This window comes from Humulus lupulus, chromosome 9 (genome assembly GCF_963169125.1).
Source record: "Humulus lupulus chromosome 9, drHumLupu1.1, whole genome shotgun sequence".
NCBI classification, from domain to species: domain Eukaryota; kingdom Viridiplantae; phylum Streptophyta; class Magnoliopsida; order Rosales; family Cannabaceae; genus Humulus; species Humulus lupulus.
Genome location: NC_084801.1, coordinates 120,132,561 through 120,159,944, shown reverse-complemented (window position 1 = coordinate 120,159,944; position 27,384 = coordinate 120,132,561). Strand labels below are relative to the sequence as shown.

Sequence of the window (27,384 nt, the reverse complement as noted above, 5' to 3'; positions counted from 1 at the left end):
CTAAGTATTTCTTTCTTTTTGTTTTATTTAACTTAGTCTATGTGGTTACCTCAAGGCTCGGGGTACCAAAACGTCCCCGAGGGCAAAACGGTACATTTCCCCAATATTCCCTCCTAGACATTCTATCCTCAAATATATCTCCAAATATTTATTTCCATACCCTGATAACCCAATATAAAAACTAATGCCCAAATTACCCCTCGACTCGCCCTGAGTCGGATTCTCAACCCCGTTGTGACTTTCTGGCTAACCGTTCCCCAGGACTGTCTCGGGCCGTGCTACACAGATAAATCACATACATATCGCATTTATCACAGTTATACCCCTACTATCGGAACGAGGCCCACAGGCACATTTAACTCAACTAAACATGCATCTTTAACATATGTTCACATAAATTCACATATTAGCATATTAATTCATTTATTGCCCTCCAGGAACGCTAATCAAGGCCCTAAGCCCTATTAGAAAATTCGGGTCATTACAACTATCCCCTCCTTACAGAAATTTCATCCTCGAAATTACCTGAATAACTCGGGATACCGCTCCCTCATCTCTGACTCAAGTTCCCACGTCGCCTCCTCAACCTTGTTGTTCCTCCACAACACTTTCACCAAGGCGATGGTCTTGCTCCACAAGACTTTATCTTTCCGGTCAAGAACCTGAACCGGCTTCTCTTCATAGGACAAATCCTGATCAAGCTCTAGATTCTCATAACTTAGAATGTGTGTCGAATCTGACATATACTTCTGAAGCATGGATATATGGAAAACATCATGAACCCATGATAAAGCTGGAGGCATCGCTAATCTGTAAGCTACCTCTCCAACCCGTTCCAGAATTTCGAAGGGGCCAACAAACCTAGGGCTCAACTTGCCCCAAACACCAAACCGTTTCACTCCCCTCAAAGGTGAAACCCTAAGAAACACATGATCACCAACCTGAAATTCCACGCCCCTGCGTTTCAGGTCTGAATAGCTCTTCTGATGACTCTGGGAGGCGAGCATTCACACTCTAATATTCTCAATCGCCTCATTGGTCCTCTGAACCATCTCTGGACCCAGATACCTTCTCTCATCTGTCTCATCCCAATGAATAGGTGATCTACACTTCCTTCCATAAAGCATCTTGTATGGAGCCACTCCGATGGTTGCTTGATAACTGTTGTTATACGAGAACTCAATCAAAGGGAGATACTTACTCCACGATCCCCAAAAATCTAACACACAGGCTCGCAACATGTCCTCCAATAACTGAATCGTCCTCTCAGACTGTCCATCTGGCTGAGGGTGGTAAGCAGTACTAAACCGTAATTGTGTGCCCATGTCCTTCTGCAGACTCTCCCAAAACTTGGAAGTGAAGGTGGGGTCTCTGTCGGATACTATCGACCTCGGAGCCCCATGAAGTTGAACAATCTCCTTCACATGCAACTCAACATACTGCTCTACAGTATAAGTTGTCCTAACAGGTAAAAAGTGGGCGGACTTGGTATACCTATCCACAATCACCCACACTGAGTCATGCTGTCCTACGGTCCTCGGCAAACCAACCACAAAGTCCATGGTGATATCCTCCCACTTCCATTCTGGGATACCCAGGGGCTGCAGCAACCCCGCTGGCCTCTGATGCTCAGCCTTGACCCGCTGACACGTTAAGCACTTGGCCACATAATCCACCACATCCCTCTTCATGCCTGAACACCAATACAAAGCTCTCAAATCCTGGTACATCTTCATCGTACCCGGGTGTAAAGAATAGGGAGTGGTATGCGATTCATCTAAGATTTCTCGCCGGATGTCAGAATCCATCGGGACGCAGATCCGACCCTTGTACTTCAGTAATCCCATCTCTGATATAGAAAAGTCCTTAGTCGCTCCGACTAAGACATTCTCTCTGTGACCTTTCAACTGAGAATCTTTCCCCTGCGCCTCCTTGATCCTCTCAAGGAGTGTAGACTGAAGAGTAATGTTGGCCAACTGACCAACCACCAACTCTATACATGCTCTGGTCATCTCCTCAGCTAGCTTATCAGATATCTGTCTCGAACTAAACAATTGTCCTGGGCCTTTCCGACTCAATGCATCAGCCACCACATTAGCCTTCCCAGGATGGTATAAGATATCGCAGTCATAATCCTTAACCAGCTCTAGCCACCACCTCTGGCTCATATTCAGGTCCTTCTGAGTAAAGAAATACTTTAGGCTCTTATGGTCGGTGTATATCTCGCACTTCTCACCATAAAGATAATGCCTCCAAATCTTAAGTGCAAAAACCACCGTTGCCAACTCCAGATCATGCGTGGGATACCTCTGCTCATATTCCTTCAACTATCTTGATGCATAGGCTATCACCTTACTAGCTTGCATCAGCATGCACCCCAAACCCTGTCTGGATGCATCACAATAAACCACAAACTTTTCATTATCTGTCGGCAAGCTTAACACTGGCGCGGTGATCAATCGTCGCTTCAACTCCTTGAAACTGTTCTCACATATGTCCGTCCAGACATACCTTGTCTTCTTCTTTGTCAGTTCCGTCAATGGCATAGCTATTCTGGAGAACCCCTCCACGAACCGCCGATAGTACCCCGCTAAGCCCAAAAAGCTTCTCACTTCAGGAACATTGCTCAGTCTAGGCCAATCTCTGACTGCCTCAATCTTACTTGGGTCAACCAGAATCCCCTCCTTACTGACAATGTGGCCCAGAAATGTAACTTGTGGTAACCAGAACTCACACTTACTGAACTTAGCATATAACTTATGCTCTCTAAACTGCTGTAGGACAAACCGCAGATGCTGCTCATGTTCTGTCTCTGACTGTGAATACACCAGGATGTTGTCAATGAACATAATCACAAACTTGTCCAGATAATCCTTGAAAACCTTATTCATCATGTCCATAAAGGCTGATGGGGCATTGGTTAATCCAAAGGACATAACCAGGAATTCATAGTGGCCATACCTCGTTCGGAAAGCGGTCTTTGGTATGTCCTCCTCTTTAATCCTTAACTGATGGTAACCTGATCGGAGATCTATCTTGGAAAATACTGTTCTCCCCTGTAGCTGATCAAACAAATCGTTGATCCTAGGCAGTGGATACTTGTAGCTTGTTTAGTTCCCTGTAATCAATACACATCCTAAGGGATCCATCCTTCTTCTTAACGAACAATACTAGAGCACCCCATGGCGAGAAACTCGGTCTGATGAACCCCAAATCAAGTAACTCCTGCAACTGAATCTTCAACTCCTTTAACTCCGCTGGAGCCATTCTATAAAGTGTCCTAGATACTGGCTCCGCTCCTGGTACCAACTCTATAACAAAGTCGATCTCCCGCTGCGGCAGCAACCCTGGAAAATTTGCTGGAAACAAATCTGGAAACTCACACACCAATCTGGTCTCCCCCGGTCCAACCGACACCACCCTAGAGGTATCCACAACCCTTGCTAGAAATCCCATGCAACCTTCCTGCATTAGGTCCCTAGCCTTCAATGCTGAAATCATCGGCACCCGCGGTCCACTAGCTGTCCCCACAAACACAAAGGGTACCTCCCCTTCTGGTTCAAAAGTCACCATTCTGCGCTTGCAGTCAATCGTTTCCCCATACTTTGATAACCAATCCATCCCCAGAATCATATCAAAGTCATCCATCCCTAACTCAATTAAATCAACAGTCAGATCCTTACCATCTATCTCTACTGGCAATGCTCTAATCCATTTCCTAGAGACTACCAGCTCTCCCGTTGGCAACAAAGTCTGAAATCCCCTAGCATACACACCACTAGGTCTACAAAGCTGATCTATCACCCTAGCAGATACAAATGAATGGGTAGCCCCTGAATCAAACAATGCAGTATATAAAGAACCAACATTAGAGATTTGACTTGTCACAACTGAGGGACTAGCCTCCGCCTCAGTCTGTGTCAAAGTAAATACCCTGGCAGGAGCAAGACTATCACTCTTCTTCTGCTCCTCTTTCTTGACTTGAGGGCAATCCCTCTTCAGATGACTGGCACTCCCACAAACAAAGCAGGCCCTAATCCTGCATTCACTCTGGTGTCGTCGCCTGCACCGCGGACACACTAGAAAACTCCTCCAGTTGTCACTGCCACCCTGACGGCCAACAGGAGCACCCCGAGCCCTCCTATCTGAACTAGGAGGAACAAAGGAATCTGGGGCCTTCCTCTTCTGCTCACTAGAGCCACCACCACGACTGGACCCAACAAAAGGAGGCACTGTCCTCCTGGCATTGCGCCTAACAACGCTCTCTCTCCATATCTGATCTTCGACCCGCTCAGCTGTAAGGGCCTTCTCCACTACCTGGGCAAATGTACTAGTCTCTGGATCCAAAGTAATGTTCACATCGCGGGCGATCATAACGTTCAACCCCCGCACAAACCTGTCCCTTCTTGCCGCATTAGTCGGCACTAGGTCTGGCCCAAACTTCGCCAATATGTCAAATTTTATAGCATACTCTGTCACTGTCGATCGGTTCTGAATCAGGTTGATAAACTCATCAACCTTCGCAGCTCGAACTACCACACTATAATACTTCTCATTAAATAAGTTTCTAAACTCTTCCCAGGTCATAACTAATACATCCCTTCTCTGAACCACCACGTCCCACCAGATGCGGGCATCCTCTCTAAACATGTAGCTAGCACAGGCTACCCTTTCATTCCCCTAAACCCTCATAAAATCCAGAATTGAGGAGATCATATTCATCCACTGCTCTGCCAGCAGTGGGTCTGGTCCACCCTCAAAGGTGGGAAGATGTTGCTTCCTGAACCTCTCATGCAAAGGTTCCCACTTATTCTCCATAGCAGACTGCACTGGCACTGGCGCCGCAACCTACTAAACTGGCAGCCCAGTAACCTGAGGTGAGGCCCGCTGCCTCATCTGTCGCAGCTCTTCCTCTATTCTCTGCAGTCTTGCTTTCATCTCGGCAAACATCTCTTGCCAATTCTGTGGGGCAGGTGGAGGGTTCTGACCCTGGTTATCATCCTCGGCCCTACTGTCGCGGAATCTAGCTGATTGTCAAGGGATCTCAACAAATATGCCTGCAACCAACGATGCCGCTCATCAGGCATGATAACAACATCCAAAACCACCTCCCAAACACATTATCCATCCACAAACAGTAACTCATATAGCATACAGATAGCATATAACACACAACGGGCCATGCCCTGGCATCATTCATATGTTAACTCATTCATCATGCTCTATATAAGATAAGCAGGCAAACAGGACATTCAAGCACATATTCAAGCATATTAGTCAATCATACCAACCAACCGTGAGTCGAGCTTTTCACTGACAGCGAGCGTACATGTTCGGTCAATGTCCAGAACCAATAACCTTGGCTCGCTCTGATACCAAGTTGTAACGCCCTACTACCTTAGAGTCGTTACTAAGTGAGTTTAAAATGTGCAATCACTCGCTAATCGAGGTTTTTAAAGCAAAAGTGTAATTAAGTCATAATCAGAGAAAAAAAACTTTAGAATTAACTCTATACCATTGAAAATCATAAAAGTTTAACACATGGGATCCCAAATTACTGTTTAGAAATGTTTACAGCATATAAATACAACCAAGTCAGCTAAACGACAAAATCTAGGTTTTATTACAATCATCTCCCAAAATCTACTGGCTGTGGCAGCCAGGCACACCAAACATGTACACGCTGCTTCATGCCTGCTACACTCATGGTTGGTTGGCCTTCTCCTTGCCCTTACCTGCACCACAGAGCATCCGTGAGCCGAAGCCCAGCAAGAAAACCCACAAACAGATAACATATGCAAAACATACACCAGACATCCAATCAGGCCATCAATAGGCTAAACACATACGACCAAGCCGTCCCAGGTGCTTACCAGGCCCTGGGTTCGCGGTCTACACCGTGAGGATATCCCAGGTATTCTTTAGGGTCCCGCCTTGGTAGCTCGCACTCCACGTGCTCAACACTGCTCCCGGCCCCTTGCCGTTCTCGGCCCCTGCCGACCTCAGCCTACACCGTTCCCGGCTCTTGCCGATCATTTACACAATAGCATTCATAGCATAATAAACAAATACTAAACACTAAAAAATTCAATCAAGGGCTACGCCCTGCAGTTCAGACATATTGGACTCAGCCTTACGTACAAGCTCTATGGGAACAAGGGTTCTCTTAACTGAGTCCCGAGCTTCCCGAGCACCGCTATCCCGATCACAGTCCCTTAACTTGAGCCTTGCCGAACCCTAGACACAACACAAGATAATATTCATCCATTAAGTTCCAACCCATTAACTAGCTTTAAATCACAATTCTAGTCTCCGGGTCATTGAGTTTCACCAAACATGGTAAAAGATTCAATCCCGAGCACCCTAGGTTAAATTCCCAAGCCTAGAATCTCAAAATCCCAAAATCCCTTAAGGGTTGCGGCATTAGCCAACCATGCCTCGGCATGGCCCCAACCAGAGACCTCCAAATGCCCAAAAACAGGTAAGGGCCGCGACATTACTCAGGCCATGCCGTGGCCCGCCCTCCTTCCTCAGCATGCATCAGATTCAAAGGGCCGCGGCCTGACCCTTCGAACCCAGAAAAATCCTCCATTTTTAATACCCAAACCTCTCTCAAAACCACCCACAACCATCCCAGTTTTACAACTCAATTATCCACAAACTTTCCACAAGGTTCCAGCAACAAAATCTAGCTGAAATCTAGACTAAAAACCCATTAAAAATCCATTTCAATCTCTAAGATTTTCTAACTCAAAATCTCAAAACTCAGCCATGGAAACACTATAATTCAACCTTCAAACTTTAAATTAAAGCTTACCTCAGCTGCAGAACCAATCCTCCAAGTGTTTTCTGGCTTAATTCTCAATTCACTCTTCAAATTCAAAACCCATAAACCACTTAGAACATACTCAATTTCACCGAATTTTCAACACACATAATGAGAATCAATCCTTACCTTAATCCTGGTCGAATTCCTTTGCTTAAGTTGAACTAATCCCTCAAAATTCAAGCCTAAACTGCAGAGCCCTCAGCTGAATTCCTTAGCTTCCAAAAGTTTCCTTTGTTTTGCCTTAGAGAAAATAGAGAGAGAGAAGAGGAAGACTTAGGTCGGTTTCTACAAGTCTCTAAGTATTTCTTTCTTTTTGTTTTATTTAACTTAGTCTATGTGGTTACCTCAAGGCTCGGGGTACCAAAATGTCTCCGAGGGCAAAACGGTAAATTTCCCCAATATTCCCTCCTAGACATTCTATCCTCAAATATATCTCCAAATATTTATTTCCATACCCTGATAACCCAATATAAAAACTAATGCCCAAATTACCCCTCGACTCTCCCTGAGTTGGATTCTCAACCCCGTTGTGACTTTCTGGCTAACCGCTCCCCAGGACTGTCTCGGGCCGTGCTACACAGATAAATCACATACATATCGCATTTATCACAGTTATACCCCTACTATCTGAACGGGGTCCACATGCACATTTAACTCAACTAAACATGCATCTTTAACATATGTTCACATAAATTCACATATTAGCATATTAATTCATTTATTGCCCTCCAAGCACGCTAATGAAGGCCCTATGCCCTATTAGAAAATTCGGGTTGTTACACAAGTACTATCAATAAACAATTCTTCTTAAAGAATTGGCTTGTATTAATTTTACTTTTTACAAGTTATAAAAAAGGGTTGGTCATTTTATGTGACTAATCGCTTATAAGGGTAAGAGCTTATTGATCACTCGTATAGAAACGTTTTGTACATTATTACGATAAATATAAGGGACTGTGCGCAGCCAGTCATTCTTTCCAATTATTGTATTTATTACAAGTATTTGCTCATTACGTGTGTTGTTTTGCTGTATTATCATTTTAATTATTTTGCTCTGACCAATAATGTTTGAACAGGTTCTGGTCAAGGCAAGTGACCAAGGACCTAAAGCTCCTCAATCTCTTAGGGGGCATATAAGGCATCTAGTAAGAAAAGCATATCGAAAGGTATGTAAACACATGAGCAAAATAAGTGAAAGCATGCTAAGGTACTTAGAGTATTTTTCAAAATTTTGTATTTTGTTAAATCAAACCAAAGTACTATGCTAAGTTTGGTCATGCGAACAGATGTTATAATATAATGCAAATATTATAATATGCTAAGGAAACCTTTTACACCACGAGCAGTTACTGCTTGGATGTAATTTTTCAGTTAAAAGTAAAAGTTGCCCATGCAGCAATAAAATTTTAATTGGAAAATTAAAGTGTCTTTACATCACGACCCGTAGGTCGTGCAATTAAAAGATTAAAAGATAGAAAGGAAAAAGACTAAGAGGCTGGAGGGTCTTGAGGAGCGTCCTGGTCAACAGCTGCGCCAGCTTCATTATCTGCACCATCTATCCCTGTTGCCAGGGAGATTTCTAGGGAAGCAGGAACTTTAGCCCTCTCTTCTTCCTCCAGGCGAATGGCACACTGAGACATTTGAGTCTGCCTCAAGCGATTTGACAGGTAGCTAAAGTTAGCCTTTCGGTTGTGCTTCCAAAACTCGTAGAAGCAAAGAAGAGTGGCTTCCTTGTACTTCTCCAAGTTCTTGGCTTCGAGTTCCTCAAGCTCCTTCACACGCTTTTCCAGCTCCTCCGTCTCCTTCCTGCTAGCAATCAAATCAAGCTCGATTTGTTTGGATTGTTGGTAGTTGAGTTTGGCGCTTTCCCTGAATTTTTCCCTGTCTTCATTAGATTTCTTCAGGGCATCCCGGCTCTCCAGCAGCTCCTCGGTCAGAGTGGCTTTTTGCTCGAGCAGTCCTTCATTCTGCTTAGACAGCTCCGCACTTTTCTCAAGCATCTCGTCGTTCTGCTTGGTTATCTCATTGCTCTTCTTGAGCAGGTCAGCAGCATTTTTCTCTTCAAGCGCTTTCTTAGCCTCAGCAAACTTGGTGTCAAAATTTTTGGTCTTGGACACCATTTCACCTGCACGGCGCTAGCCAGCGGTCATGGTCAGTAATCCCTGCAATCAGATGAAAAGGGTAAGGCAATGGCAGAAAATCAATAGCAAATTATTCAGCATCAGGAAATGACTTACGCTAACTATCTCATTCAGTCCCCGGTTGAGTATTTGGTCGGTCTCCATGGAAATAGTGTCGCCAATGGCCTCTTGACTGCGTTTATGTTTGGAGAGCTTGTATATCCTCTTCCTGGCTAAGCTGATCACAGAGTTGGACAGAGAGCCTTTGGACTGAGAAGGATGAGTGCGGTGTGTTTGTTGGTAGGGTCCTGAGGTGTGGGGCAGGTGTTGGAGGAGTAGCGTCCTGGTCGACCGGAGGAGTTGAGGCTGGCTGCTCGAGTGGCGATGGAGGTGGCGTGTTCTCCTTCGAAGGGACAGTGGCTGGAGGGTCCTTAGCTCGGGCCTTCTTTGAGGCAGTTTTACTGCTCTCCCCCCGAGTCCTTTTGCTGTCTTTCTTCCTACCTGAAGATGCAGCGGCAGCTTTGTAATGCTCGAACATGTCTTCAGATGACATATCTACACAAAAAGAAACAACACAAGCAGTGAAAATAGATATATAGGCAGAAATAAAAATGAAAGTAAAGAGATTATAAGTAAAGTACCCGTGCTACAGCTACTGGTCGCTACATTACTTATTGAACTACTTACTGCCTGGAAGAAATCTGAACTTAAGTTTGGAGTATACTTAAAGTTGTCGTCCCTGTCAAATAAGTGACAGGGAATTGGCAAACTATCTAAGAGCGAGAGATCAGTACCGTTCTCATCTGAAGATTCATCGATGGGAGCGGGAGGTTCGGTGGCTTTCCTTTTTCCCTTTTCCAGTGGGGCGGGGGGAGCGGCAGCTCGCGAGATGCTAGAGGGTTCCCTGATTGTCACTCCAGCCCTCCTCCTCCTTTGAGGTTGTGATACGTATGGGTGCTGCTCGGAAATCTACTCGCCAGTGGCACTTCTCACTGTTGACTCCTTCACATTTTGGTGAGGAGCCAAAAGCCGGACCAGCCTAAGTTTAGCCTCTGTGACCAAATGCTTGACGCTCTTCTCCACGTCAGTCATACTGGCCAAGAGGGTTGATCGAACCTCCATGTCTGGAGTAGGGTATGGTCGCAACCATGGGCTTGAAAGGCGCTAAAAATCTAAGGAAAGTGTAGGAAAAAATTAAAGAAAAATAAACGACTAGGGGTATTAAAGTATTACCTCCTTGGGTGAAGGCCAGATTGTTGGCAACCATGCCCGTAGTCAGGAAGTACTCAAGGTGGTACCTCCCCACATTGGAAATAAAAGTTGTGTCACTCAGGAAAGTACGGGACGTTTCCTGGTGACAGAAGTGGAAGAACCCTGTGTTTTCCTGGTTGGGGTTGGATTTTAGGTCGAACAGATAGTTGACCTCGTGTGGTGTGGGGACAGGCCATTTCTTATGGCTATAGAGGATATAGAGTGCCGAGAGCATTCTATATCCATTAGGGGTTATTTGAAAAGGAGCGACCCCAAAATAGTTGGCCACTCCTTGGAAGAAAGGGTGAAGAGGCAGGATAGCTCCTGCCTCGATGTGATACCTCGATCAGGCGCTGAAAGCGCCTCCAGGAAAGTTTGCCCTTCGGTCTTTGGTGGGTTGGACTAAGGTTACCCCAGGAAGTCCGTATTTTTTAATATAATTCGCAATCATCCTAATTGTTACTCAGCTAGAAGGGGCGACATACCATTCAACATCTGGTTGAATGGCATTTCGAAGTTGAGCATGAGTTTGGATGCTAGGGTCAGGGATATTTCTTTCTCGACCATTGGTCGAGGGAATTTCAGCCCGAGGAGCAGGCTGATTTGAAGGATTGGAAGGCTTCTTTTTCTGGGCTTTAGTTTTTGCTCGACCCATATTTTGGATGAGGGTCGATGGAGTGTTTGAAGTGGTACGAGAATTTTTTTTAGGTATTAGTAACAATGGTTGCTCCTCGTCCTCGAGCAATTGAGCTAGCAAGTCATCGTCGATGGGTCTCTCACCTCCCCACATATCCTGCATGAAAAGTTGCGAATAGAGAAAGGGGGAGATGAGAACGTAAAGCCTAAAAATCTGTGTTGAGAGTTAGAATGACGTTGCTCGCGTATAAATTTTATACGACCAGCAGCATTCTAGGAAAAACACTAAGTTTTATACGAGCAGTTTGAGAAACAGATTGAAAAGCGGAAGTAAAAAGTTTTTCAGAGAAAAAATTTTCAACTCCGAGAGGGTGGGAAAAACCCAGTATTTCAACTAGCCTAAAAATCAAATTTTTGCTTTGATTTTACGCCCTAAGTCTACGGTCTCGACTATCAAACTGGCTCTTAACTCCTATACAACACTATTTCACTTTCCTATCAAGCATCGATCAGTATGCCCATTACCCCAAAACAGTTTCAATCAAGAACACAAGTTTGAATACATAAAAAACAGTTTTGCATGGCATCTTAAACGTCCAAGAGGTTCGTAAAACTTACTTGGATGAAAACAGGGGTCTGAAACAAGAGCTTTGAGCGTCCGAACGGTGGATCCTTAGAACAGCGATGGAAGCTTATCAAATTTTTTAGGCTCTGAAAGTCGAGGTTCTTAGGAGTTCTTGACAAGAAGATGGCGAGTTAAAAGTAAAAAGTAAAAATATAGATTTGGGGTATTATATATAGTGACTGCGACACGATAAAAAAGATAATCATGAATTACTTTTTTCTGAGTATGGGGAAGTGTAATAGCCGTCAGACAAGTCTTTTGGGAAACCGAAAGGGCTTGATTAGACATGATTAATTGCTTTTTCCAAGAGGGCATGGGCGGCTCTAACAAGTTTCGTGGAGTAAGCGAAAGGTCGGTTTCCTAAGTTTACTTATTGTTGGTCGCAATAAATAAACTTGGGGGGCAAATGTTTACCCAAAAATGGCTGTTGATGACATGACAAGGATTTCTCACACGTGATGACACGTGGCGGGAGTGCTGTTCGACTATCGACCAGAGGCACATAACTTTGTCAGGCTTAACTATTAGATACGACCAGGCTGGTCGTATAATTTGATTTATTTACTTCCAAGATTGTAATCTTATAATAATTGCATTGAATATTTCCTCTTTATTACCTTGATACGCGGTTATTAAGGAAAGTTAAAGGCCCATTGGCCCATGTAACCCTTCTTAAGCCTATAAATATGCATGAAATAGCACAAGGATGGGACTTTTGATCTCTGAATCTTTTTCCTAAGTATTGAGAGAGAAAGCTATAGTGTGATTATCCATCGTTTTATTGTAATTATCCCAAGGTTTGTGAAACTCAAGAACCCTAGCTCTTTGATCACGACTTTGAGATTCAATATTAATAATAGCACTAAGTGGACGTAGGTCATTACCATTCTTTGGGGTCGAACCACTATAATTCCTTGGTGTTTTCTTCTTTACCATTAGGTTGAACTCTTAATTGTTGTCTTATCTTTTGTCGTATATTTGACTTCGTGTCATTGGCCAAATCGAGGGTCAACACTATCTTTTCTCACTACACGCATTTCTATTTAAACTACTCATGAAAAGCAATAAAAACATTTATATGTGTCGAATTTTTTTTTAACAATTCATGAGGAGTTTAAATAGAAATCTGTGTTGTGAGAAAAATAAGAATATAGATAGAAACATCCTTAATAAGTTTCATGCATCTAAAATTTAAAGTATGTAATTTTTTTTTTATCAAAAATGATAAAATACTTAATATATAAATGATATAATAAATAATTTAGAGGTATAATAAAAAATAGATTGTTATTATTTTATAGTATTTGATAAGAATATTTTTATCAATTTACCAAAATAATATATTTTGTGATAATTAATTAAAAGAGACTTAAAGAGAGAATAAAATGGGTGCTATGTTATTTTTTTGGTTAAAATCTTATTTTACTCTTATAAATTAGGGTTTATTTGATAAAATATAACATTGGGGACCTATGTGAGCCAAAAAGTAAAGATTGAGATCTAATTACTACAAAAAAAAGTTGGGGACCTAAGTGATACAACTAATGAAGTTTGAGACCCCAATTACTATTTACCCTAATGTAATAATAAACTTAGGTCAAAGTATTCTTCTTCAATAACAAAGATGGTTTATTTAGCAAAAAACAAAGATTGTTTAATTCAAAATTTTGATTTATGTTGTCTGTGTTTTCACCTAAGAACGTGTGATCACCCGAGTAAGACATGTGTCTCTTTCTTATGAGGCAACGCCCAAAGGATATGTCCTCGGGAGGTAAGTCCGACAGTTGGAGGTCATCCTCCTCGGATAATGAGAGGGCTTCGACATATCTCCTGGGCCATGTCCTGAGAGCTATGAATGTTTTCATAATTTTACATCCCGGGGATGCTTGGTAGTCCATGTTTTTTCCTGGCCTTCAGTTATATTCCAGGCCGAGGAGCTAGTCCTTAGAATCTTAAGGGTAGGCCAGGGGTCAAACAATGCAGATTAGCTGCCTCAGAGGAAGACCTGACAACCTGTTTTGAGAGATCTACCTACAGTGTTGTTGATGGTACAACTCGACAACTCGCACTCCCACTACACCGCTTGACACTGAAGTATGTACAACATGCACCGACAGTCCCAGGGGCATGTTCCCCGTAAAGTGGTTACCTTTCTGCAGTAGGCCCCGCAAATCTCGCTTGGGCCGTGGTCTCTATTCAACGCAGCCCAATGCATTGAAGTGTATTAATTATTGACGATTAACATTAATGAGCCCATCCTCTATAAATAGGGCTGGGAGTCTCATTGTAAAGGTTCGATTTTGGGAGAGAGAAAATTACTTGTACTCAGAGCAATCTAAATGTTGCCCAGGAATATACCATTGAAGCTTGAAATCACAAGCTTAGAATCCTCTTAATACTAGAGACTCGTGAACTAGGGTTCTTATAAAACCTGACCCTCATAAAAATCCTTGCATTCTTATAGTTCATTTCTTTAATCTCTCTTATTAAGGTTGATAGCGAAAAAGGCAGTCAATATTTTGGTGCTTTCATTGATAACTTGAAGAAAGCATTTGAGACATTCACAATCATGGTGACTACACGAAGAAACATTACAGATGAGGTGCTCCCTCTTACCGGAATTGAAGGAGGAGAACCCAGTAAGCAACCACCTCAGGACGTACATGAGATGATGGAGGACTACGATGAGTACGCCGAGTATGACGACGAAGATAATGGTGCCAGCCAAGGGTATTATGAGGATGAATACCTTCAGCCCATGGAGGCGGAAGAGACGCTGGAGGTGGTGGTGCTCCATGAGCACGTGGCTACCCAACAACAAAAAATTGATGCTCAAGAAGGTAACATTGCTGCCCTTTAAGGATGGTACTTGCCATGAAGGCCACTGTTGCAGCCCAGGGATTGCGAGTGGACCTCAAAGGCAACATTCCAGCTGGGCACCCAACAGGCATGCCACCTACGCACCTCGTTGAAGTGTCACCTGTCAACGCAGCTGGGGTACCTCCCGAGCACCCGGCTGCAGAAGTGCGAGATCCGCCAGCTGGGGTGCCCACCGGGCACCCAGCAGGAGTTGGAGCCTCAGCGCCACCGTAGGACCGTGGTAAGGGAAAAGCTAATGATAACCCTGCTTCAAAGCATAAGAGGGCCCATCAAGAGCCCGAAGGCCACTAGGCTCCGCAACAGGCTGGTAAAGGTAATGAAGCAAGGGCCCAAGGACACTGCCAAGCAGACATCGCCAGTGGAGCTTGGGGCGCTCTGCCCCGTCGTGCCCATACGGACCGCACAAGGCCTGGAGCTGGTGTCCCTTCGAGACCTAACTAGTCCCACAAGAATAACGGCCCGGGAATCCGCTCGAGGAATGCCCCACAAAATTGAGAATGGGGCATCAGTATCTCAGTAAACGAAAACGAGTCTGATGGAGAGACGGAAGTGGCTCGCCCAGGAGATAACTATGTGTTCCGAGGACAAGCCGACCTGCAAGACAACCTCAATGCTCGGAGGTGTAATAAGGCAGGAGTACAAGAGCCTGCTGGTAGAGGCTCGTCAGATCTCTGAGATAATCTCAACGCTCGGAGAAGAGATTGCCCGGCTCAGAGTATCAACCAGGATCGCGACCCGCTCTGAGCAGAGTTAGAAAGTCTAAAGCAAATAATGCTCATAATGGCCAGGCGACAAGGTCACGATTCTGACTCAGAAGATGAAGAGGTAGAGCCATGCGCTCCTCCCCTTGTTGAGGCCCCACTACCTCTAGGATTCAGAATTCCATCCATACCATCCTGTGATGGTGGTTGGGATCCCACGGACCACCTGCCCAAGTTCAACAGGTTAATGTCGGTGCATCGTGTCTCCGACGACGCTAAGTGTCACGTGTTCCCACTCACCCTGACAGGACCAGCAGATGAATGGTTCAAGAAACTCCAACCAGGGTCCATTCAGACATGGCAACAATTATCGTCCGCCTTCTGAAGATAGTTCATAAGAGTTTAGAAAGTAAGCTTTGAGGTCAACACTCTAGCCAACATCAAGCAAGCACCTTTCGAGACCCTCAAGGCCTACATTAAACACTTCAAAGAGGAAGCAACGAGAACCAAGAGGATTGATGATGGCCAACAAATGATGGTGTTGCACGCTGGCATACGCGTGGGATCCCCACTATGGGATGATCTCCAGCGAAGGGGATGACGGTGTCTCGAAGACTTCATTCGTCGAGCACAAGAATACATCAGCTGGGAAGACGTCTAGATCAGGGCATTCAGGGCGTCCACCCTTTTCCTTGCATTGGCTGCACCTGGTCCCATGGCCTCGGGAATCCATTACTCCCCCTATGCTCACATCCAGCAGGGCTCGTTGGGAGCCCAACCTAGCTAGAGCGCCATCCCTTCCAGTTACAGTGCCATTTCTGCTCCTGGATTTGGTATGGCTCCGGCAGGATTCGGGGCAACACCCACTAGATACATTGCTTTTCAACTTGCATTCAGTGTTGGAGTTGTCGCCCCATCCCAGTCGGCTGAATCCAGTAGAGCTCTCAATGGCACAAGGCATAGAGGGAAGGGTAAGGGCCGCAAGCCCAAAGGGAGCAGAAACACACAGCCCGAGAAGGGAGTCACGTCAGGTGAGAAGCACGTCTCGCAATATTCAGAGTATACTGACTTGGTGGACTCCCAAGAAAACATCTTTGTGGCCACGACACAGCATGTGCACTACAGGAAGCCACAACCCATCCAAAGAGACAGGGATAGGCGGGACCCTTGCAAATTCAGTCGTTTCCACAACGACATAGGGCAGCACACCAATGAGTGTCATCAACTCAAGGATGAGATTGAGAATCTCATCAAGCTGGGATACCTCCATCAATATGCTAAAGGTGGAGCGTGACTGTAACGCCCTACTACCTTAGAGCCGTTACTAAGTGAGTTTAAAATAGAAATCGTGCTTTTGACGGACTCTAAGTGGTTTCTAAAACCAAAAGTGTGGATAAATCAGAATTTAAGGCTGTACTCTTTTGAAATGTTTAACTTCATTGAAACGTTAAGTATAAAACATCTGGGATCCCAAAATAAGGTTTACAAAATATTTACAACTCAAAAATAGATTTACACTTGATCAGTTATCAAAAGAATGATTTAATACAGCCATATACAAAATGCCCCCAACCAAAGCAGTCAGGTAGGCCGAACATGTATGCGCCGCCCCCACGCTCTCCATACTCATGGCCGGTTGACTGACTCCTTGCTTCTACCTGCCACACGGAGCACCCGTAAGTCGAAGCCCAGCAAGAAAACCCAAATAATACATAACATATGCAATTCATATAGCTGGCATAATTCACTGATAAATAGGAAAACCATCATAATAGACAAGCACGACCATGCCGCCCCAGAGGCCTTACCAAAGCCTGGGGTTTCGGTTCTCACCGCGAGGATAACTCATGTATCCCTTGGGTCCCACCCTGAATATAAGCATCCCATGTGCTGTGTGTTACTTTCGGCCCCACGGCCGTACCCGGCCTACGCCGCACTCGGCCCTTGCCGTTCATTTCATTATAATCACACATATAGTACATTCGAAATAATCATTCACACACATTATGATTCATTTAAGGTTAAACATTTGCACATAATACAGTTTGGGGCCATGCCCTGCAATCACACAGTGGGGCCATGCCCTATTCTCGGGTGTTACGATTTTCTTACCTTTAGATTCAGTAGCCTTGATCAACCTGACTCCTTGAGCATGATCTTACCCGAGCCCTAGCGCTTACCTAAGCAAAATCCACAAGTCAAAGTCATCACCAATCCTCAAGTCCGAAACCTAGCCTCGGGACTAATCCCGAGCCCCCGGGAAGTCCTAGATCCCCAAAACAACGTGGCGGAATCGAGCCCCGAACCCTAGGTCAAAATCCCTTCACAAAAGCCCAAAAATCCCCTCTGTGAACAGTGCAGCGCTACAGCGCTCAAAAGAGGGCGCTGTAGCGCTACAAGCAGAACCACCCTCACCAGACAGGGGCTAGCGCTACAGCGCCCCCTGCCTAGCGCTGTAGCGCTAGTTGCAGCAGACCAAAACCAAAAATCGCATCTTGCGATTTTCTTCCCCCATTTCGACCCCAAACTTGTCCAACTCTTTCTCAAGCCCAAAAACAAACTTATACACACCACACACTCATCCCAAGCACCCCATGAACTCAATCCCAAGCTCAAGCAACCCACAATTCAAAATCTAACCCAATGAACCCAAAAACCAGAAAATCACTCAAACAACAAGGATATGGTCTTAGAAATCATACCGTGGGTGGAATTTCGACCTTGAACTGAACCCTAGACCTCCTTGGCTTGCACCTTCACAACCTTGACTTGTTTTCCCCAAAAACCCCATCCATTTAGCTCAAAACACAGCTCAAAACCAGCAAAACCCTAAAACCGAAAACCTCAAGAACTTACCTCAAATCTCTGATGTGATCTTGCTAATCCCTTGCCAATCCTCAAGCCTAGCTTAGGATCCTTGATGCTCAGCTAACCCTAGCTTTCCACTGAGCTTAACCTCAAGAAAAATCAAGTGAAATGGTTGGGAGAGCCACAAACCGAATCTTCAAAGCCAAACCCTTCAGTTTTCCCTCCGTTCCTTCTCTTCCTTCTTTCTTTCTTTTCAGCCTATGCTTTTCTCTACAAAATCCACTAATTATAAAGACCTTCTTTATTTTATCTCTTACAAGCCTAATGACCAAAATGCCCTCCCTTACTAATTCTAAACCTTTATGTCCATAAAGGGGCATTTTAGTCATATTACCCAAATTCCCACTAATTCCTCAAGTGTTCCTAATAATTCCCGCTCGCTACCCAATACCGGATTAATCATCAAATATATTCCCAGATTCTCAATTAAACTCCCCAGGCTTAACCCAAGCCTGGTACAGGTTCCCGCTTTGACTCTCCGCTAACCCGCTCATTCTAGGATCGTCTCGAGTCATAGATCACAGGTATCAACATAGTCATGCCCAACATGGCCAAATTACAAATATGCTCAATCAGGTCTACATGCATACTAATTCACATAGTCATGCATCACAATTAATCACATAATCATATAACGTGCATTAAATCACAATCATGCATAAAACTCATTAAAGACACACACATAATTCCTTTATGCCCTCCAGGCACACTATCCCAGGCCCTAAGCCTTAATACCGAATTTGGGGTCGTTACAGTGACAAGCACAGCCTCCCGTGGCAGGACCGGTAGTCCCACCTGCCGCACCACCAGCCCCGGCAGTGGCTCCTGTAGTTCCCCAGCATCCAGTGGTCCAAGGACCTCCTCCGGTGAAAGGGCGGGTAGGAACCATTTCAGGAGGAACTCACTTGGGGGGCACCTCACGAAGCTCGAAGAACAGGTATCCGCGAGCTTTGAACCACGATGATGAGGTAATGGCTTTGACCCAGCTACTTGCCTAAATTGCGCGAATGACTGACTAAGTCATAACACTCTCTAAAGACGATGCTCGGATAATTCATTTCCCACATCACGATCCATTGGTGATTGAGAGCCAAATCTCCAACAAAAGGGTGGCGCGGATTCTTGTGGACAACAGGAGTTCGGTGAATATCCTGTTTAAGTCAACCTTCGAGAAGATAGGGTAGACTACAACAGACTTATCCCCATGCGCTCGAATTCTGCGAATGACTGACTAAGTCATAACACTCTCTAAATACAATGCTTGGATAGTGCATTTCCCACATCATGATCCATTGGTGATTGAGAGCCAAATCTCCAACAAAATGGTGGCGCAAATTCTTGTGGACAATGGGAGTTTGGTGAATATCCTATTTAAGTCAGCCTTCGAGAAAATAGGGTTGACTACGACAGACTTGCCCCCATGCGCCTCGACACTCTACAGGTTCTCGGGAGAAGCCCTCATCCCAATGGGGCAGATAAAGCTCCCTGTGACACTTGGAGAGGTACCTCGCCAAGCCTTCAAATACTACACCTTCGTAGTGGTGGGCTGTCCCTCAGCATACAACGCCATTTTGGGACGACCAGCACTGGTGAAGTTTGGGGTCGTGACCTCCATCTGTCATTTGTGCATGAAATTCCCCACGGATGCAGGTATCGGCACAGTCCGCGGTGACCAGAAAGAGGCGAGACAGTGCTACAATGTCTCCCTCAAGACTCCTGTGATGATGGTACGGGAGGAAAGTCCTGAGAAGTTCAAGACCTCAGAGGTACGAGCTATGCAAGAGTCGTGGCCCGATGAGTTAGACCCAAGGGTTCAAGAGGAGAGGTCCATTGAACCAATAGAAAAGGTGTAGGAGGTAATTCTTGATACCTCCACCCCGACAGGAAAGGAAAAGTCGTGGGAAGCTTGAAAGCGGAAGTCCACGAGGCGTTGGTGGTTTTCCTCCAAGAAAACCAAGATGTGTTCGCATGGTCACATTCTGACATGACTGGCATTGATCCAAATATCATATGCCATGCCTTGAATGTCGACCCTAGCTTTGCTCCCATCCAGCAGAAGCAATGGATGTTTGACCAAACTCAGAAAGAGGCCCTCAAGGTCAAGGTGGACAAGCTCCTATCCAATGTGTTTATCCAAGAAGCCCAATATCCCAGGTGGCTATCCAAATCTGTCCTCGTGCCAAAGCCGAATGGCGTGTGGAGGACATGCATCAATTTTATGGACCTTAACAAGGCCTGTCCAAAGGACTGTTTTCCACTCCCCAAGATAAACCAGATGGTCGATGCCACCTCCAGTTACGAGTTGCTGTCATTTATGGACGCATACTCGGGATATAACCAAATATCCATGCACGTCGCCGATCAGGAGCACACTAGCTTTCGAATCGACAAAGGTGTCTATTGTTACATCATGACGTCTTTCGGGTTGAAGAATGTTGGCGCCACTTACCAAAGGTTGGTTAACAGAATGTTCAAAAACCGGTTGGGGCAGAACATGGAGGTCTATGTGGACGATATGTTGGTTAAGTCTCGAACCCCCCCAGATCACGTAGGCGACCTTGCTGAGGTCTTCGCGGTGCTCCGCCGATTCGGGAAAAAGCTTGTTGTCTGTGTTTTCACCCAAGAACGTGTGATCACCCGAGTAAGACATGTGTCTCTTTCTTATGAGGCAACACCCAAAGGATATGTCCTCCAGAGGTAAGTTCGACAGTTGGAGGTCATCCTCCTCGGATAATGAGAGGGCGTCGACATCTCTCCTGGGCCATGTCTCGAGAGCTAAGAATGTCTTCATAAGGTTACATCCCGGGGATGCTTGGTAGTCCACATTTTTTCCTGGCCCTCAGTTATATTCCAGGTCGAGGACCTAGTCCTTGAAATCTCAAGGGTAGGCCAGGTGTCAGCCAATGCGGATTAGCTGCCTCAGAGGAAGACCTGACAACCTTTTTTGGGCGATCTAATTACAATGTTGTCGATGGTACGACTCAATAACTCGCACTCCCACTACGCCGCCTGACACGAAATTACATACAACATGCCCTGATAGTCCCAAAGGCATGTTCCCCGTAAAGTGGTTACCTTTCTGCAGCGGGCCCCACAAATCTAGTTTTGGTCGTGGTCTCTATTCAATGCATTGAAGTGTATTAATTACTGATGATTAAAATTAATGAGCCCAACCTTTATAAATAGGGCTGGGAGTCTCATTGTAAATGTTCGGTTTTGGAGAGAGAAAATTACTTGCAATCACAAGCTTACAATCCTCTTAATATCAGAGACTCGTAGACTATGATTCTTTTATAACTTGAATCACGTAAAAATCCTTGCATTCTTATAGTTCATTTCTTTAATCTCTCTTATTAAGGTTGATAGCGAAAAAGACAGTCAACAATTTACATTTCAATATTGTTCTTAAATTTCAAGCTGGCCCAACTTCTTTGTAAATTTTAAAATATTTTCTCTTTTTAAAAAAAAAAAAAAGAATAATGACTTTCGTTTTAGTACAACCAAAATCATAAATTCATCATTTTTTTAATCTAATCTGTGCTACTTCTTTTTTAATAATAGAATGTGTTAACATATATATATATATATATATTTTTAAATAGAGTTAATTTATTAGAAACCAAAGGAAATTAAAAAAAAATGAAAGAAAGAAAGAAACTTTAATAAAGAATCTAAGTTTAACTAACTCTTTAAATACAAGTTAAAAAAACACGCACTCTTTTATTCAATAAAACAAAAAGAACTGAATCTTAAAAAACGTTAAAAAGAAATGAATGGAGTGCGAGAGAGTTGTGATTAGATTAAGATTTAGAATTTTTATATGGTTAAAAAAAACGAATGAGATAGAGATGGTGACAGTTCAAAGAAATAACGAGTCAAAATGGGAGAATGACAAAAGCTATAGCCGAAGGTGGTGGGAGAGAGTCAGTCACACACACTCACTCTCTCATCATAATAATGAATGATTCGTTATGCTACTACAACCACATTCTGATGTTGATAACACAAAACACCCTTCTCTCTCTCCTCTCTCTCCTCTCTCTCTCTCTCTCTAGCTTCTAGTGTCTATGGATGATGGAATTTTAGCATCCCAATGTGATTTTCCGGGAAAAAGAAAAGAAAGAAAGTAGAGATCACTGTGGGGGCAACAGCAGCTGAGGCCTGCGCAGCACAGCTTCTTTGAAATACACAAAAAGATTACACCTTTGCAATGTTCCCTTAATCTAACCTTTACAAAAGTATGGATTTTTTTCTTCTTTTTATGTCTTCTCATTCCATTCCAAGCTCTTCTCCATAGACGGTTTTCTTTTCTTTACTTGCTACTTTAAAAACCCTTTCTTTTTATACTCATTTGCTCACTACTACTTTTACCTCTTTTCTCTCTCTCTCTCTCAAGACCCAGAAGAAAATAATCATAACCCATTTGTCAACTCTCTTTTGACATTCAGACCCAGTTGGGATTTCGATTCTAAAACATGGGTTCGGTGGGAAATTTGTTCTGGTTTAATGTAAACGGTAAGAAGCAGCAGCAGCAGTTCAGGTTCAGGAGCCTCTTTTTTCGACTGAGAGCTGCATTGAAGAAAGCTACCAAGAATGGCTCCAAACGACATTTCTCATTCCAGTACGACCCTTCTAGCTATGCTCTTAACTTTGATGATGGTTGTTCCAAACATGGAAAAGCTCAGCAGAACTGTTCTTCTGATAGCAAAAACATTCAATGGGTTTATGTTCTTTGGATCGAATGCGAGTGATGATTGATTGGGATGATGGGATATTGATTGTAATTATGATGTTCTCTTCAAGTAGTTTATTTCTTATTTGTTAAAAAATAGTTTACTTTGAAATATTCAACTTTCTTCTCTTCCATTGAAGTTGCTATTCTGTTCTTTTCATGTTTATTATCACCTGTTCCAAGTCTTAATAATGAGTGTTCATAACATGGTACATTGAAAATAGAATAAAAGGAGAAATGACAAAAAATATCACTTTAAAGGCTAAAGAATGAAAATAGATCTTACATTCAAGAGGAAAATGAGACAATAGTCACTTTTATCAATTAAGGTACATTACATCAAATTTGAATTTCATAAACCATAACCCTTCACAACTGAAGTATTATCAATTCAATCATCACGACTCTTCAAACTGTAGGGTCTTCCAATGTGGCTTTGGATAAATCGTTTATCCGAGGATATGCTGCTTTCTCATCAAGCTGATTCTGGGCCCATATAAGCATCTTCAACAAACTTGGAAGCTTAGGATCTGTCGTTTAAAAAGAAGACGACTCTTAACAGAAATAAACTTTCTCATACAGTCATACTTACTATCAAACAAACGAAAATGAACTCGTCAAAGATCGAAGTTTAAGTTAACTGAAGTGCTCACCACTCAACATAGGCAAGCTATTCTAGAACACAAGAAACCAGCTTCCATTACAATCAAATTATGAAATTATAGTCTAATGTCAGTGGGGTTAATCTCTTTTTCTTATTTGGTTAATCTCTTTTTGTTATTTGGGGTTTACTTTTTCGTGTGTATATGCATGCGCATTAGAGTCCTTGAGATCTGTAAACCATAGTAATTTAATATAAGCTCTTGCCATTGAAAGAATTTATTCACAACAAACTTAACGACTCTAATACCAAATAAAGTATTTCAACAATAAGGAAGAAATATACTTTTAGAATAATTTTAGTCATACCAAACTTTTATGTAAAATATTATACATATTTATAACTAAGGATATTAATTACATCTTGGTGACTAAATGTTACTTTTTTTCAAATAACATTTAATTCTGGTTTTTTTATACTAAAAAGTTGTCATTGAATAGTTACTTTTTTTAGTGTCACAATGATAAACTTACATCCATCTCATGCCACCAAGTACATAAATTCCATTTAATTTGGGATATTAAAGATAATCCGGAAAGCAGAGATACCAACCTTTTTCATGACTCTGGCTAGTTAGGATGGCTGCATTTACTTCGCTTGCTGTCTTTAGGCGCTGTGATATGTTCAAAAGTTCACCAACAGGACAGTTTGAGACATCTTCAAAAGCTAGAAGCGCGACTGTCTTCTCCAACTCTTCTAAAAAGCTTTGCTGTCAAGGGCAATAAAAATCAGAAGTTACTATTGCCATGTCTTAAAACTAATGGGAGCAAACAGTGGAATACAATCATAATACAAGCTTTCTCATGAAAACAAAACTATCCCTGCTGTGTAAATTAAACAGCATATGCCTGAAGCCCACCAAATGCTGTAAATTAAAAAGCCAGATGGAACTTCCAATTGTAAAAGAACGACATGGATGACATTGATAATTAATCAATGTATTTTATAGGATGTGAAATCTTACATTTTCTTCCCCCCTTGGTGCTAACTCCTCCTGAGCAAACTCGAGAGCCTCTTCTACTTTTCCATTTCTAATTAATTCGATTAACCTTTGCTGTTGAAGATGGAAAAACAACTGGGGATTTGTATCCAATATCTGCATATATAATTTTGGAGATATTCAAACTTAGTGAAATATGAAAGCAATAGTTGCTCTCAATGTAACCTAATTGCAAGTACTCGTGAACTAAAATTGGAAAGAAATCATACAAAACATTGTATCAAGTGGAAAATCAAGGTAAGAAAATGGGTTAACCTATTAGCAATTTAGGCATCAGAATTCAGAAGATATTAGTAAATTGTTGATACACTACAAAAAGAGTACCAAGAAGTTGCAGTAAGGTGTGGAAGGTGTAATTATCTTTATGTTAATATCGTCAAAATAACGAACACAAAAAGAAGAATAAGAGTTTAAAAGGTTGCAAAAACAATAGTAATCCTACCTCTGGATTTAGATCATTCACTTTCTCAATAGCATCCTCAACATTGCCACATTGTACAGCCTTCTTAACAGCCATACGATCTGTAATTGTTGCAAGATCTATATCTGCTATTTGTTCATAAGGAGAAACACAAAATCCGTATCATCCAATCAAGCAAAGTGCCTAGTTCCCTCCCACTGATTACATTCCATGGAAAAAAAAGACTTAAAATAAAACAAAGGATACGTTCAGTTCCAGATTCCATCCGGAATTTCTCAGCAGCTTCAACATACCCTTCGGTGACAAGAAAATTCATCACCAGCTTGTTCATGTCTTCTTTCCTAATCTTTACATCGTTAAGCTTCTTCTCCCACTCTTCCCTAGTAATCACTTTCTTCGACGTTGCCTATAAACAAGTCAGTTGGAAGAAAAGAAACATACTTAGTCAAACACACACATGTATGTACACACACAAGTAGATAGCCTCAATAGAGCTAAACTATTTATTAGTAGCTGAACTGAATCTACTTCAACTCCTTGCCATAAAAATTCAGAGTTTGAGGTGAAAACTTGATTGTTTCAACATCCAATCAGTTTCATTCTCTAAAGACCAAATATAAATATAGACTCGAATGCAATCTAACCCAAAATGGGCATCATTATGTAATCTTCTTCTTCATTTTTTTCTATAGTTGGGTTAATAAACATAACAAGAAAATCAAGTCCAAAAAGCTGTAGTCGAAAAAATTGAAACCAGAAACCGATTACCATTTCTTCGATCTCTGCAAGCTGACGAATTACAATCCAGAACAGTGACATCAGTTCACCGCCCTCACTCCCATTTGCAACAGTCTCTCCTTAATCACACTGCATTTCACACAAAACCCAATTAGAATTACCAAAAAAAAAAAACGAAAATCTTCAAATCCACTGTGTTTTCTAATCCCAAAGTCAAGATTTTGAACAATACCCAAGAACCACATATTTTCCTACCCACCAATCATTGCAACACACTAAATTTCCGTACCCTAGACCTAAAAGTTCCAGAAAAAACAGCGAACGAAATGTGAACAAAAGTAATACAAACTTAGTCGGAGCGATTAATTATTCTCGGAAAAGTATTTTCCGGGCAAAATAGGAAAAGAAAATACCTGAATCTTTGATAGTGAAGTAGATACTACGAATCGTGTGGTTTCTTGCCCGGTTCGTGCTTATATGGAGCTCCGGCGATCTCGCTGGTGAGAGTTTCCTTCCCGTTTTGGTTTACACTTTCGGATTTTTTATTCGGGGCTAAACCCGGGTCGGGCGAGTTCGGTTCGATTTCATTCGGGTTACCCCGATTTCTACTCTCCGAGACAACTGCCCCAAATGCTTCTTTTTCACATCAAATCATAAAATTGCTCACTTTTTTTTTTCCTTGCAAATACCTATTTACATATTTTTATAGTAAAATTATTAAATTATCATTTTTGAATAGTTTAATTATTTCAGATATTTTTTTTTCTTAAAATTTCTCAATTTCATTTACTCTTATAGTTTCTTAATATCTCAAATAAATATAATTTATTTATTCACACTTTTAAATATAAAGAATTATTGTTCTTCATTTTTTTTCCAAAAATTATAATAAAAAATTTGATATATCAATTAATAGTAATACTAATAGTTTTAAATAATGTTACGAAAGTTTAGAATTTTTTAAAATAAATTATTACAAAATAAACTCATTATTTACAATTTCATTTAATAATTAAAGAATAAACTCATTAACTATAGTTTTATTAAATAAAAATTTGTATTATCTCTACAAGATATAAGCTCATATATATTTTACTCTTATTTTACTAAATTATAAATTAGTTGTTTGCAATTTCAATAAAATAAATAGTAAAGACTAAACTCGTTGTTTACAATTTTGTTGTAAGTAAATAAAAAATTATTTTCTCTACAAGCATAAAATTTATGATAATGAAAACAATTGTTTGCAATTTCAAATTTAAGCATAAATATATTTAAATTTCTATTCCAATAAATTTGATTAATTTTTAATAAAAAAACTCAAATGCTAAACAATAACATAAAGGTAAATTACTTGTTTACAATTTCAAACCAACTTAAATATAAGTTGTAAACAACCTGTTTACTATTTTAAATTTAAATATAACTTTTGAGTTTTTAAGGAAATCGTAAACTACCCTTCTTTATTTTTGTTTACATTTTAATTTTTTGTGTGTATTTTTTACCTTAAAATAAATATAAAATTGAAATCTTAATTTAATAAAAATCAATATATTTTTAATACATTTTTTTATATGTTAAGGCTATTTTAGTTAAATATTATAAGAAAAATGGTATAGATCTCATTTTTTGAAATAGATGGTAGTTATGTGTATTAAGTATGAAGAAATGGAATTTATGGGTTATCCTTTATCGACCAACTTGAGCCCAGCCCAGTACCATGGTTGGGCTGAAAAACTCATTTTTGTGGCCCAAATGTTTTATGTTGAAATTTGGAAAAATGGAGATTATGTAGGGTATAGCTTTTTTCATCTGCTTTCACAAATATAAATATTTTTAGATTTTATATAAACTATGGTTATTTTTAAATAAAGATAATTATGTGGATAAACTATGGTTTTTTTCAATTATTTTCATATTTT

General features: G+C 41.8%; 1 protein-coding gene across 3 annotated transcripts; it reads right to left on the bottom strand.

Annotated features, from left to right (window-relative positions):
* Positions 1 to 22,896: 22,896 nt before the first annotated feature.
* Positions 22,897 to 26,101, bottom strand: LOC133802150 (protein GID8 homolog). 3 transcript variants are annotated; one of them, XM_062240421.1, is made up of 7 exons: positions 25,876 to 26,101; positions 25,493 to 25,591; positions 24,971 to 25,130; positions 24,746 to 24,849; positions 24,268 to 24,399; positions 23,856 to 24,012; positions 22,897 to 23,172 (listed from the first exon to the last, which is right to left on the bottom strand). In XM_062240421.1, the coding sequence occupies exons 2-7, from the start codon at positions 25,541 to 25,543 to the stop codon at positions 23,051 to 23,053; spliced, it is 726 nt and encodes a 241-aa protein (XP_062096405.1). In that variant the 5' UTR covers positions 25,544 to 25,591; positions 25,876 to 26,101; the 3' UTR covers positions 22,897 to 23,050. The 3 variants fall into 3 exon arrangements, with proteins under 3 accessions (XP_062096405.1, XP_062096403.1, XP_062096404.1); XM_062240419.1 differs by having other exon boundaries at positions 24,746 to 24,852; positions 25,876 to 26,096; XM_062240420.1 differs by lacking the exon at positions 25,876 to 26,101 and adding an exon at positions 25,695 to 25,753 and having other exon boundaries at positions 24,746 to 24,852.
* Positions 26,102 to 27,384: the final 1,283 nt, after the last annotated feature.